At 36.6% G+C, this 14,983-nt stretch overlaps 1 protein-coding gene across 1 annotated transcript; it reads left to right on the top strand.

Annotated features, from left to right (window-relative positions):
* Positions 1 to 3,113: 3,113 nt before the first annotated feature.
* LOC115451216 (cytochrome P450 9e2) lies at positions 3,114 to 13,688 on the top strand. The gene is made up of 11 exons (XM_030179454.2): positions 3,114 to 3,240; positions 6,020 to 6,220; positions 6,737 to 6,900; positions 7,804 to 7,941; positions 8,222 to 8,424; positions 8,827 to 8,962; positions 9,260 to 9,355; positions 10,134 to 10,355; positions 10,818 to 10,918; positions 12,179 to 12,347; positions 12,808 to 13,688. Exons 2-11 carry the CDS (start codon positions 6,021 to 6,023, stop codon positions 12,969 to 12,971), a joined length of 1,593 nt encoding a protein of 530 aa, XP_030035314.1. The 5' UTR covers positions 3,114 to 3,240; position 6,020; the 3' UTR covers positions 12,972 to 13,688.
* Positions 13,689 to 14,983: the final 1,295 nt, after the last annotated feature.

The following is a 14,983-nucleotide window of genomic DNA, read 5'->3' as shown; positions in this document are numbered from 1 at the left end:
GCCGTTGGTCCTACGACTAATCTCTCCCTGGTTAAGTCGGATTGCCGTCTCACCTGATTTTAAGATAGTGTGTGATGTGTGTAATGCGTACATTATACTTGTACTTAATATATCCTGCATACTTCGCTGATCTCCGATGAGTTTAATACTAAATAAAACATTAATGATTAATGATTAATATATTAAATATTAATGATTTCTTATGTTTACGCGAATGTTAGACATTGAAATTAAACTAATTTTCCGGATTCTATCGCGATGTTTTGTTTTTTATTTTTTCAATTAAGAATAGATTAAGAATTTCCCTCGTTGGAGATTAATTTTCTCTTCGTATGAAAGAAAACAAACTATTATGACACAATATAATTCATAATGAGGCCGGTCATTAATCCTGAAAAACTTGTTTTTATATCGTGCGTCAAAAAGTATTGCTCCAAATCTATGTTTAAGTGAGGTAAGGGAAGGTGGAAAATACAAACATAGTATCACGCCTCTATCTCATAGAGATAGGCAGAGACTATGGATTGCCACTTTGTACGATACTGGCATACTTTCCGCGCTTCCTCCACCTTCATCAATCTTTTCACGCATTGCCACCGGTTTCGGGTACTTTTGACCTGTCCTTTACTAGAATATCAGGTATCTGACATTTGAAGGTTCGGTGCGGTCCAACCCCTACCGGCTATTCCATCCACATTCGCCTTATAAACCCTCTTTGACAGTTAGTTAACATCCATCCTCTCCAAATGCCCAAACCACCTTAGTATGCCCTTTTCGATTTTAGTAACTACATCCACAAGGTGGAAAATGGTAGTGCGTAGGCCGAAATTATGAAGAATATTATATCATAATTGCAACATTGTGTGTCTCCTTACTCAAGCAAGAGTCAATGTACTGAAGTGGTCCAAATTGTTGTGAAACTACTTTCTCTTTCATATTCTATTAACTGATCATGCACAAACAAGGTTCAGTTTTTAAACCTGCTGAGCTGGCACTAGATTATAAGATTCGAGGTTTGATTTCCAGCTCATAAAAGTCGTGAGAAGCGTTCTGGAGTCGATGTACACAAGGTCATTTTAACATCCTGTTACTGAAACCATATTATATTTATCTTCTCTACGATATTCCAAGAAGATGGAAAATAGAAGAATATAAGTGTCGAACAAAGTAAAAATAAATAAAAAGTAACTTTAATTTTACGCACCTTAATCCCACTCCCTCTACTCTAAGAGAATTTGTCGCAGCGATATCACCTTTAGTCAGAAATATACCCACTCACATGCCATATTAGCACTAAACTACAAAATAATCAAAAAATCTGATGGTAAAATCAAGAATTTTTGGTGGAAATATTCATTATTGGTGGATGATTTTTGCCACAATATTAGCAAAAGTAAAGACGAGTACGTGGTTTTATTTATTAACACACAACAACAACAACATCACGCATTTTATCCCCGAAGGGGTATGCAGAGGCGCAACCATGGCACCCACTTTTCGCCAAGTGTGTTCCGTCCCATGATGTGATAGGGGGCGAGCCTATCGCCATATCGGGCACAAATTCCAGACTCCGGGCTGATACTGAGCAGAAAAACCCAAATATCACTTTGCCCGACCCGGGATTCGAACCCAGGACCTCAGGGCGCTGCCGTACCGCGCATGCAGTACAACTACGCCACCGAGGCAGTCTGTTGTCTATTTTATTTATTAACGCAATATTAAAATGATCTTGTATGCAGTGAGTTAAACATATACGACCACCGACGCGGCACTCAATGTCTCTTGTTAGTAACATTGTGTTTACCTTTGATTGTGTTTTTTTTAAAACAGCCTAGTGACGAGACGAGCAAACCGCTTATGTGTTAGCTAATATGACCTGTAGCATCTTAGATATATTGTTTAAAATCTGCATAGAATACATAATATAACACACTGTTGTGTTGAAACACAATGATAGCACATTTCATCGAGCAAAACGGTTTGGACAAGCAACAAATCTGCGAGTGACGTCACGTCCGTCGTGTATCAGTACAGACGCCATTTTGACACGCTACGTCAAAAGCAGGCTGCATGAATCAACTGAAATACAACACGACGTGTTTGGACTCTGCCACCGAGGATGTATGTTTGATGTTAAACGCATTTACAATTTACATAAACCATTATGCCTTTTTTCTATTTTCGGGAGCAAGCAGAAGTGTAACTGCTACATTTCAAGGTCGCCACACGTTTTACGTCTCGTATAAAAGGGGGCGTAGCTGTTTTTATTTACCAGGCATAATTTTAGACTGATGATATAGCAGAAACACACCAAAACAAGGATTGAACGCAATTGAACAGATATGTTGAGAAACTATTCTAAAGCTAACGGTGAAGCAGAAATAACAATTACTGATTTATTTTATGTAATCGTTCCTCTGATTCCTCTACCACCGTCTACATTATATCCTTGAGGCGGTACAAGTAAGTATTACATACACCGCCATCTCGTCAACATCACAGGAACTGAAAAATGAATAATATTAGCAATTAGGAAATAATGCTCAATAATCACACTAGATGGCGTTAGACGGTATTAACTTGCGACAGCAGAATTTGCGTGTCGCGAAGGAAATATTAGGATTAAGAACCGTCGGAGGGACCGCAGCTAATCAGGCCCTGACTGGAGATCTTCCCCTTCCACAGAGAAACGACAACGATCTGTTCGTCTACAGTGGGGTCTACCTATACGCCGCTACTTTAAATACTTGATACAATTACTTAGGATTTTATCACTCCTTAAATGTAATACTCGTCAGAATGAACCCATGCGAATTCAATCAGGTGTATCAATAACAAATTAAGGTCAAACCAAAAGCTTATAAAATAATTTTATTCCTATATCTACATGATACCATTATACCCGAAGGGGTAGACAGAATTGCAACCCTGGCACCTTTTCGCCATTTGTGTTCCATCCCACGATCTGATAGGGGCGAGTCTATCGCCATATCGGGCATAAATGCCAGTCTCAGAGCGAATACTAATCACAAGATAATAACATTGATTGATTTATCGATAAACGTATCCAAAACACTACTCATTGATATTATCAGCGGTCATCACCTGTAAGTAGTTGTAATATGCAAACGCGACACAGTCAATCGTATCTCAGCGTAGTGCACACGTATCAAACCTGTTTTTACTTTCGTGTTGTGTAACGAATAAAATACGAAATTTTGTTTACAGCTAGCTATCAATGTGAGTTGTATTTTTATGTAATAAATAAAATGCTTTGTGACTGTATTTTGTATGTGTGAATAGATTTTATTTATGGTTAAATGTAATGTAAATAGATAATGTGTCAAGTAATGCTTGTAAAATCTGTATGTAATCAGAGATAATGAGTAAAGTAGATAATATGTTTATTTATATATAACTTCACTTAAATTGTGGATTATAATAAAACTGGTTTCTGTGTATTTTTCACACGCACACATCTATGCAAAATTACCGACTGTAAAATCAAAAATAATACTTAAGAAACAGCAACAACTCCCACAACACCGACGTCACAATCATGACATGTCAACAGTAACTTTTCTACTGTGGGTCCGTAACTGTAGCGGTGCCAGCCGAGTCGAAGCACAGGGTCAGACCCTGGAAGGGCGTAAACCAAAATCAAGTTATAGCAGCTCGCACCGGGCTCATCAAAGGCTTACTTCACTGATTGTTAGTTTGTTTATTGTAAAAATGCATTACATGTTACATCATCTATGCAATACGCCATTAAGGTACAGCATATAACATGATTCCTATTAATAAGTGTGCACGGCATTCACCACTAACTTAATTAAAAATTAAAATATAAAACTGAGATTGTAACGCGTTGTCGCAAATAAAATATTACGTCAGCATACTCCATAAACTCTAAATTGGTGGGGCCTTCAAAATATGTTTGATAAGGTCAGAATTCATGTTTGTGCAGAGATTAACATTATCTGACGTGTTAAGTTTTATGATATTTATATAATTTGTTTTGACGCCTCTTTGGTTGAGTGATAGTGTATACAGACAATGAGCCTGGAGGTCTGTTTAAATCCCAGGTCGGGAATGTTTTTAACATGATTTGCGAGCGTGTTGTATGCGTCAATGGTTAGATTTTTAGTTCGCTACGATTACGCTCATCCATAATTGTTGATGCTCATACTCTGCCACTGACCGTTCTGAGCCGAGGTTGGTAACTCGTTGGTGGGTCCCATGTGTTTGCATAAGCCCGCTCTTAACAGGCTTGCAAATGTGGGGACATGTAATTTTTTTTTAATATCATAGATGTTGGTGTATATTCCAGTTAATAAGTGTATACGGTGTAGTATGTCCGATTACCCTGGACCGCGATTCGTCAGAACATGCCGCTACAATGAGTTTTTCACCATGTTACCATTGCTATACGCCCCAAAAACGCTTCCACAATGATTAATGTTTGCATCAAGTTTATTTAGTTTTTTGTATTTCATTTCTTATGCTTTTCTCTGCCATATTATATACTCGTTTTTATATTTGTTGTTTTTAAGTTAAACATAAACATGTTTACGTACGACAGTCTCAGCTACGAACCGGATTTTTAGACTAATCATTAGTTGTTTGCGCTTTTTTTACCCGTTCTATGTGTCATAAATACATTGAAACAGTTGCTACGCAACTACGAACTAAAAAAATCATTGTCAAGGCCCATATCATGGTCAATAAACTGTTCAGCCAAGGTCGAACTAGCGTTAACAATATTGTTTACGATGCATCACTAGACTCCGGCTCGCATCACAATTACTCAAATTGATGCGGACTTGCCACTCGACTTCAATTATATTTCGTTACTGCGCAGTTTGGGACTTTGACTTCACGGGTCTTAGATAGATGTCTCTAGGATTTTATAGTTATAGTATTTGATATCCAAAAAGAGTGGGATTTCATTCCTCATTTCTACTTTTAGACAGGACATGTGTTTTTCTATTTTCTATTAGTGTCAACGATTATTGAAAGAGACAGCAATTTCGTTCATCCATTTTTTCATTTCAAGAAAGAAATCATCTTTAAAACTTGAACAATCTTGAAATTGTTATAAGTACGTAATCTTTTTAACCAGATTGATTTAATAGTCTTTATCCTGAATAAGCACCAATTTTGTTTTTAATTACTTAAAGTATTAGTAAGGACTAGACTAATAGCGGTACATGCGTGACGAAGGCGTCACGCATGTACCGCTTGGGGAATAACCTTATATTAGTACATTGAAGAAAAATAATAAATGAAGTAAGCAGACATCTCTTAAAACAATACGTCTTGTTAGATGTCAAGCGATCTCCACCTGCGATAAACAGTTATTATTGTGGTTATTATACTTAAAGAATCGTGGATGCGCGCCGTGCTAAGGAAATACATATAATGACAGGGTTTTTTAGTCCTCAGTAAAATAGTGAATACAGTAATGATTTCTAATGTTTACGCTAATGTTACACATCGAAAAAAACTATGAAGGTTGCAAAGTTTTTGAAACGTCGGGGGAAAATATAATAAACCGCGGTAAAATCGAAAAAATAGTTTTATGCCGATATTAAATACATTTGTTTTGATACTGGAACACAGCAGCAAGTATTGCTTGGATATAATTCGGATCTTATTTTTTGTGGTTTTTGACATTGACATGATCGTCTTCAATATAAAAAAGACTATAAAACTGCACGAAATGTTATGATTGAAATCAAAACCACAAAGTCGGTACGACGGTATACGATTTCTGATAAACCCACAATGTCGTTAATCAAATGTTGGTTCTTTAGAGTGATTTAAAAAACTAAATAAATAATACAGTTAGCAGATTCTCCAAAGGGAATTAATTTCTGGAAGGTTCAACCTTCTAGAGATTAATGCCCTCTGTGTGCTCTGCACCAAAATATATTTAGCATAAGATGTCGAAAATAATTTCGATACAAAAAATCATACCTACATATAAGAGCAGTAGGAAGATTTATTTTTGTTGCAGTATGTTGCTGATAATATGGGCGGTGGTGCTGGTGGCAGCAGCGGCGTTGTACTTCAGACGCACATACACGCTATTCACCAGGCATGGAGTCAAGCAGAACTCCCCCGTGCCGCTGCTGGGGGACATGGCCAAGGTCCTCTTCAGACAAGAGCATTTCGCTGAACAAGTCATGAGGATGTATAACGCGTACCCTGGTGAAAGGTAAGCAATAAAAGCAAAACAATATAGCCCTTAATGATGAATGAAATTATACTATTCTTTGGTAGTTATTTTGCATGCGCGGTACGACCACCGTTCTTTCGAATCACAGATCAGACTTTTTTTTATTACTTTGAATGACGATATGAGCTTGCCGTTCGCCTGGTGGTAAGTGATAAGACTGCCCATAAGCAGTAGAATTACCATCCAACACCTTGAATTACAAATTATTGTTTGATATTCCACTGCGCTTGCCATCCAGTCACATGAGTTATTAAGTATTATTATGTCCAGTAGTTACACTGGCTACAATGTCTAAGCTGGCTGACTGGCTGGGTCTGCGGCCTGGGTTAGGTAATATCGGGTCTTTCTGCTAAATATCAACATGGAGTCTCTAATTTGTGTCTCATGTGGCCATAGTCTTAACCCTTATCACATCATGGGATGGAATACACATGGTGAAAAGTGGACGGCCTAGCATGCATGATTATGCATGATGTGTGTGTTTTTCTTTCAAAGGTTTGTCGGGCGATACGAGTTTATCAAGCCAACGCTGGTTGTGCGTGACATCGAGCTGCTGAAGAAGATCACTGTGAAGGACTTCGAGCACTTCCTGGACCACAACACGTTGATAGACGAGCATTCGGATCCTCTGTTTGGCAGAAACCTCTTTTCTTTGAAAGGTAGGAGAGCAATGATGAAAATTAGGCCACAAACCAATAACTTGCTCCACGCATGTCACAATAAGAGTAAGGGAGGTTGCTTGGACGAACTTTCGCAGCGATGCTATCGCGCGTTTCGTAGACTCTAGATCACTATTATAGCGAGTTACTCGCGTTTTCAACGCGCATTGGAAGCGATATAAATTCACAACAACATTACTACCATATCGATACATGCGCCAAAAACAATCCGTAGAAGCAGCAACAAAGACAATTTTATCAATGTTCTCTCGTCGGCCAATTGTATCGTTCATATTGATTCCTGTATCAAAGTTAAATCGCAACAGCTGCTGCTGTCTTTAGCGTCTATATCGCGGCATTTTGCGATTACATCGCTACTGCATCACTGCAATGTCTCAATCGACGACCTTCCTAAAGGTTTCATACGTTCCCATACAATTGTTTTCCCCTTACCCGAGCCGCTGCCCGCGCCGCTCCCTGTGGTCGAGCGATAAAGTTTCCTAACCATAAAATCAAAACCGAACCATCCAAAAAAGAAATTATACAACAAAAACACATTATGTAACTTAATTATACCTAATGTTTAATTTTTGTGCGTCATGTGTACTGATTAGTTGACCTATTATCAGATATATTGAGTCATCAGCTTTTTATTCATGTCGGCAAACAGCGAGACGATAACCTGATAAAATAACATTGCCTAAATATACAATTGTAAAGTATGTTTCTAATTGTGAAACATAATTACATCAATATTTAATGTCAGTTGATCTAAAAACGGGTTCTACGTTCGATTCTCACATTGGTCCAGATTTTTATGACATTATGGATGGTAATCGCTACTCGGTACAGTACAAAAAGTATGCAGTATCGTTTTAAATAGATTGGATGACCCTTGTTTAGGTCAAGAATGGAAGGATATGCGCTCCACTTTGAGCCCTGCATTCACCAGTTCCAAGATGAAACTCATGGTACCGTTCATGGTTGAAGTGGGCGAGCAGATGATACAAGCTTTGAAGAAAAAGATCAAAGATTCCGGTGGCAAGTATTTAAAATATATTTTACTACTAAGTATTGCTAGCTGCTTCGCCCGCGTGAAAAATCTTTCTCACTACAAACTACCCTAAAAACTATAGCAATTCAAAAACTTATCAGCACCAATTATTTAAAAATTCCATTATTTTCAATGGAACCAAATTACCTGGAAATAAGTGGTCTCTATGTCCATTATAAGCTCTACTCAAATAACATTCTACAAAAATTAATCTGGATTAATCTTACTAACAGCAATCTGTATTTTCAAGCAAAATTCACTTCGCAGATGGCTACGTAGACATTGACTGTAAAGACCTGACGACGCGCTACGCCAATGACGTGATCGCTTCCTGTGCCTTCGGACTGAAGGTGGACTCCATAACAGAGGAGAATAATCAATTCTACGCGATGGGCAAAACAGCTGCCACGTTCAACTTCAAGCAGATACTCGTGTTCTTTGCATTTTCAACGTTTCCTAAGTTAATGCAGGTTAGTTTTTTACAATACCTTTTCATTAATTATAATCAGTTCTTCATGCAGAATATGTAAGAGTAAGAGAGGCCAGATTGCACTAACCGTAGTTTAGGCAATATCGATAGCTGATCTTCGATTTTCCTATGATTCTGCAGCGGCATGAACAAAAAATGCATGTAACAGTTCATTTAATGAATTAGCAAAGAAGGAAAAATAAAAAGAAGAGTCGTGATTAATTCCTCTACAATTTAGGAGCTGAATATAATTCTATAAATATTATAATTAAAAGTACGTATATCCTAAAGGAATATATTAATTTTATTATTAAAAAAATATCTAGTCTTTTTATAGGTGAGAAACAAGCGAGCAAGCGAGTCAGTTTGGTTTTGTTTTGTATAAATACATTTCCTTTTTTAGATCCTGAAGGTAACGATCTTTAGTGATGAAACTAAACACTTCTTTAGCCACCTGGTGACAAGTACAATGAAGGACAGAGAGGCCAGGCACATCATCAGGCCTGATATGATCAACATCCTCATGGAGGCAAAGAAAGGTACAAAATTGTTTATACAACTAAATAAGGTGATTATGTCACCTATTTTTTAGACGGAGAATCCATTTACGGATTTCTGCAAGACTCAGTGAACTAAACCATTCTACCGACTAAAACTCATGTTTGTTAATCTCTCCCTTATAACCGTGTTTGAAGAAAATGACCCCATAGCCCATAAACAGTTGCATCCGCACAGAACTTTAAATTTCAAAGAATTAATAACACTGCACTCACCACCCTTAGGCTATGTTATTAGAAAATTAAAAAGTGAAAATAACCAAAATAATACTATCGCAGGAAAAATATCTCACGAAGAAAAGCCTACCAAAGATATTGACGCTGGATTTGCTACTGTTGAAGAATCTGCTGTGGGCATGAAAGAAGTTAATAGAGGTGAGTCAAGTGTAAAGAGGCAACTAACATCATAAAATATATTTGTTACTAGTCTGAGTTGATAGAAAAGTAAATCTTTTTTTTTTGTTCGTACTACCCAAATCTCAAGTTATGGTTTAGGACATTAAACCGCAGCTCCCCTCACTTGAAATTCCATGTGCGATATAAAATTTTTATAACTGTGAACCATTCTGGCAAAAAGATCCACGTATGTTAATTTAAGTCTTGATCTATTTCCCAAGCAAACATAATAACAGCTTACAAGTTTCTGAGTTTTGAAATAATCCCAACATGTTCACAAATGATCGCATTTGCAACAGACCAAGATTACTCGAATTATTTTACAACGAACTTTTTTATCAGAGGATAATTATGTTTTAACTCATTTTTTTTATTTTGTTTGCAAGTAACGTACCGGATACGGTAACTAATGTCAACTAGATTTTATAAAAACTGATTTAAGTAAATTAGCCATTATTAACCATATACTGTTTGACTATGCCAATCATTTTAATTGATAACTTCCACACGGAGTGTAATGGTTCTTATATCACTTGAATCCTAATCTTACTTTTTTACATATGCACCAGGTAACGTAAAAATGTATAAACAATCAAATTATCTGCTTAGTAGCAAGTCCATACCTTAATCGAAGAGACTCATACAGATCACCTTACACCTACCAACTTCATCTTCATTAATTACTTTTTTAAATAAGTTAATAACCAACATTGAACACCAAATATACCAATAAACTTAAATTTTATACTTTCTTTAGAATGGTCTGACGATGACCTCATCGCGCAAGCTATTCTATTCTTCATCGCTGGTTTCGAGACCGTGTCATCAGCGATGTCGTTCCTCCTCCACGAGATCGCAGTGAACCCTGACGTCCAAGAGCGGCTGTACCAAGAGATCATGGAAAACGAGGCTAATAACGGAGGGAAGTTCGACTACAACTCCATACAGCAAATGAAGTATATGGATATGGTAGTTTCAGGTGAGAAAGACGTTGAGTGGATTATGTTATTGTATTATGTTGAGGAGTTTATGTGTCACAAAGATTTTTGGTCTGAAAATCTTTAAGGGAGACGTATGTTCAATAGTGGACTTCCAATAGCTGAAGAATAAGAGGAAGAAAGGAGATGAGATGCAATAATAAGATGCAGCAACAATTCAGATTTACTCAGTTTCCCTAGAGCATCCACAATTATCTAACAAGCCCACTGCGAAATTTAAGTAATCATTATTGAGGAACCGAACTAGTTTCCCCTCGGTGATCGCGTTAAATAGACGATGATATTATCATAGTCCTCCATGGAGCTTCGGAACTTCGAAAAATAAATCATCATTCCTATCATCCTGATTAAAGAGAATCCTAATTCTTCAAGTTATTGTTACTTAATTAAGAAAATGTTTTATTGGAAATGTAGAAATATTCAAAAGGTTAAATCTTTTACAGAGGCTCTAAGGCTCTGGCCGCCAGCAATTGCCTTAGACAGGGTCTGTATCAAGGATTACAACATGGGCAAGCCCAACGACAAAGCTGAAAAGGATTTCATTGTAAGTTTTACTTTATATGTCGATACGAGCAAGTAGGTCTCCGAATGACAAATTCCAATTTCTCATTAGACGTAATAGGCCCAACTTGAATATCGCATTTCAAGACTTGGATAAACCATCCTTATACATAACATCATAATTTCCAGTAATAACATTGCTTCCAAAGTCTTTCAACTCAAAATTACACACACACACACAATAGGCCTTCGTCTCCGAAAGGGTTTTTCACCTAGTTTCGCCGTAAATGTTTTATCCCATGGTGTGATAGGGTGTGAGCCTATCGCAATATCGGGCACAAATTCTAGATATTTAATACAATTTCTCTTGCATTAGGTTGTATCAGTATCAACCTAGAGTTCGCCTGATAATGGCACTATATCTCTATTACAAGATATTTAATAATCCAAAGCAGATATTATTTAACTCTACTCCTGTTGAAAAGTGTGATGCTGTGTGAGCCAATATTTCAGCCCTTTTTCAAGTGCAGTTGGTTTCTTTGTTTGGTATAGTGTATTGTTCCAAACTTCCGTGTCGAAAAAAGGAGGCCACACGTTCTATAGTAATAAAAATAGGATAAAAATCCTTTCCTGAACTTATTTATAATGCCTCTCGATTTCTGTTGCGCCAAATTAAACTGAGTGATTCAAAGGATAAAATATTTAATAATATTTTCTTTACTTAGAACTTTTAACATAATTCCTAAATGATAATAATAAAAGTTCTTTAAAATTCTATGGGATTAATTTTACATACGGCATCGGGAATATTATGATTTTATCCTTTTATGAATGAAGTATCAATTAAACTTGTTTAGATCTAGATAGGATTCAGTTATTTTAATACCTTGGATTAAATATTTCGAGAATAAACTCAATTCTTTTACTATTTATTTATTTATTTATTTGAACAGCCAACAAAACATACACCTTACATAGTTTTTTTTAAGAATTCGGTAAGTAATTTCTGCAGTGCTGTTTCATTTACAGGCTGTCACAGCATGAACATTTTAAATACATAACAATTAACAATTGGCTGCACCATAAGTGCAGTATATTCTAAATATAAGACTGAATATAAAACTAAATTTAGGTTTCAACAAGCGAGTTCAATATTTTCTTTTGAAGATAGGAAGCGAGTCGTTAAATATGTCAATACAATACTATTGTATAGTGCTTAACATTTTTTCCTTGGTTGTTGGTTTGGAGCCCTCAACCTATAAGAAAATTATTGTTCAACATAGTCATTATTATTTCATTCCAGCTTCGCAAGGGTCAGAGTGTAGGTATTCCTGTATGGGGACTCCACAGAGACCCCCAATACTTCCCGAACCCAGACAAGTTTGACCCCGAGCGATTCTCCGACGAGAACAAACACAACATCAAACCGTTTACATACTTACCCTTTGGTTTGGGACCCAGGAATTGTATTGGTAAGCGAAACTAGAATTTTCTCTACTATCTCTCACGTTTAGGTATCTCGCTGTTACTACTTCTTTAGCTATTTATGTCCCCAAGCAGTAGAAGATACTGCTAAATTCTGGGTTTTTAATCTGAATCTCATGATAATTGTACTCCTAGAGGCAGGTTTGAGCTTTACTGACCAATGTCTCCTCATTTAGTGGCAGTCTTACTGAATAGGTATTATGAATGTGGAAATTTGTGAATATGTTTGGATGTTTGTGAGTAGTAAACGCAGTGATTACTGAACGGATTTAGATGAAATTTGGCACATGGGTAAACCATAACTTGGATAACACGGGATTACTTTTTATCCGGGTAATGTGTTTCAATAGGAAATAATATATATTTTTTTAAATCGATTTCCTAATGAATCGGTGCAGTGGTTTGGGTACTTTTCAAACAGACGTTTTAAATAATTGATCTTTTCAGGATCAAGATTCGCTCTCTGTGAAGTGAAGGTGATGACGTACCAGCTCCTACAGTACATGGAAATAGCCCCGTGCGAGAAGACCTGCATACCAGCCGTGTTGGACAAGTCCACGTTCAACATTAGAATCCTTGGCGGACACTGGATTCGACTGAAGGCCAGGTAGTGACAAAGACGAAAGTATTCTGGATTTTGACTATTATTTAATCCCATTAATTTATAAGGCAAGTTATATAAAGAGTATCCCGTTCTGTGGTTTGGGGTGTTTGAGAATTTAACCACGGCATCTCCTGCCTGTCGTAAAAGGCGACTAATGGGGGCTAACAGGGGGTCACGGGTGATCAGCCGAGGGCTGTCCACCGTTAGTAACGCTGTGAGTCTTTAAGCACATCGGGGCAACCCTCGGTATGGACGGCAGCGTGAATGGTAGGCCTCATGCTGTCTTTTAAGCAGAGGGCATTCTTTAGTGTAAAGGGGCTTTTGAGGCACTTTCTGCGCAAGACCAAACAAAGGTTACCTATATAAAGAGTATGAATGTGCTTAAACACATGGTATGCAAGATGAAGTTTAAATTATAAATTAGCACATACAATTCCGTAATCTCTGTGTACCCCAATAGAATACAGGTGTGATGTTAAATGTATAAAATAGTTTAAAAAGTCCAGATTCGACTTATTAGTTGGGTAAATTTCCTTACGTAATTTTTTATTATATTTTGCACCCACGTCCTTGTATCCACCCACCACCTGACGTTAACTATTCGACGTTAGCATTTGCTGCCGCAACTGTCAATCAGTTGACAGTTACTTTAACCGAATTGATTTGTATAGCATTTAGTTGAAGCACCTGTCACTGTATCAGTGTTATAGCAATTATATCGAAATTAAATATTGACAACTCTTTTATACGAGTTCTGTAAAGTGACTCAACTGCTCCTCATGGTAAGTAAAGGGAGTCCAATAGAATGTCGACTGACGACAGTCACCCCCTCGACAGTCGACACAATTATGCCGGCCTGTTAGAACCGAATAAACACGGGCTGATCCCGGAATGGACACACTTATACAGGCTACTATGGCGAATTTTAAGACCTTGTGTACGGTGGTCATTATCCGGGCGGATATAAAATATATCCTACCACCAGCATGGCACTGCGTTGCAATTTTTTGTTGTCTGGTGAAACAAGTTGAAAACGTCTGCGTACATTAGAAAAAGCCTATAACATTAAATACCTACACCTATACATTTGTACGATAATATTGTGTATGAAAAATGTGATATTGTTAAATGAATAATAGGTAGATATGATATATAGAAATATAAAATAACAATTTGATGATACTATGTATAATTAATACGCATAAATACTTTCATTTTTTTATTGTGATACGTTAGGGAGAAACTATGGTGTTATGAATACAAAATATTTTTATTTTGGTATTGTTTACTACAGTCTGTTAGAATTTATAGTTATTAATATTTATAATGATACATCTTGTCTTTTTATATGAAACTATTATTAAACTTAAATAAAAACAATTTTGAAGTATACTGCGTTTATTTTTTCTTGTATTTCTGTCAAAGAAAGCTCTGTTCTTAACAAGACCCACCATCCATGTTTTGGTGCTCCGATTTTTTTTTATTATTACATTTTATTATAGCAGTGATATTTCAATTTAATCAAAGGTTTTTCTTTATATTATTATCATGAAACGATCATATGAATATTTTAAAATTAGATGGACGTTCCCTTGAACGTCCCCTTATTTTATTTTTGTATGTTTTATGTTTTACAAACTCGCTGAGAACACTCAAGCTAGGCTAGAACACTAACTCTTATTACCTATTACAAATATGTTGCAAGCAGCATAACATTTGTACCCTATTACGGTAAAAAGAAATATGAAATAGAAAGCATCTTCTTTAGAAACAATTTATTTGGAGCTGACTATGATACTAAATAATAAAGCGACAATTGAAAAGGGGATAAACTCGTAAACACTCATGTGTCAATCCCTGACGAGGAAAACAGAGGCGCAAACAATTCACCCACTTTTCACCTGTGTCTTCTGTCATGTAATGTGATAGGAGGCGAGCATATCGCCATATCGGGCAAAAATTCTAACTTCCTTGCTGATACTGAGTTGAAAAATTCAAATATCACTTTCCCAACCAGGG

Source organism: Manduca sexta, chromosome 12 (assembly GCF_014839805.1).
Source record: "Manduca sexta isolate Smith_Timp_Sample1 chromosome 12, JHU_Msex_v1.0, whole genome shotgun sequence".
Taxonomy (NCBI): Eukaryota; Metazoa; Arthropoda; class Insecta; order Lepidoptera; family Sphingidae; genus Manduca; species Manduca sexta.
The sequence above is the reverse complement of the archived record's forward strand: the minus strand, read 5'-3'. Positions and strand labels throughout refer to the sequence as shown.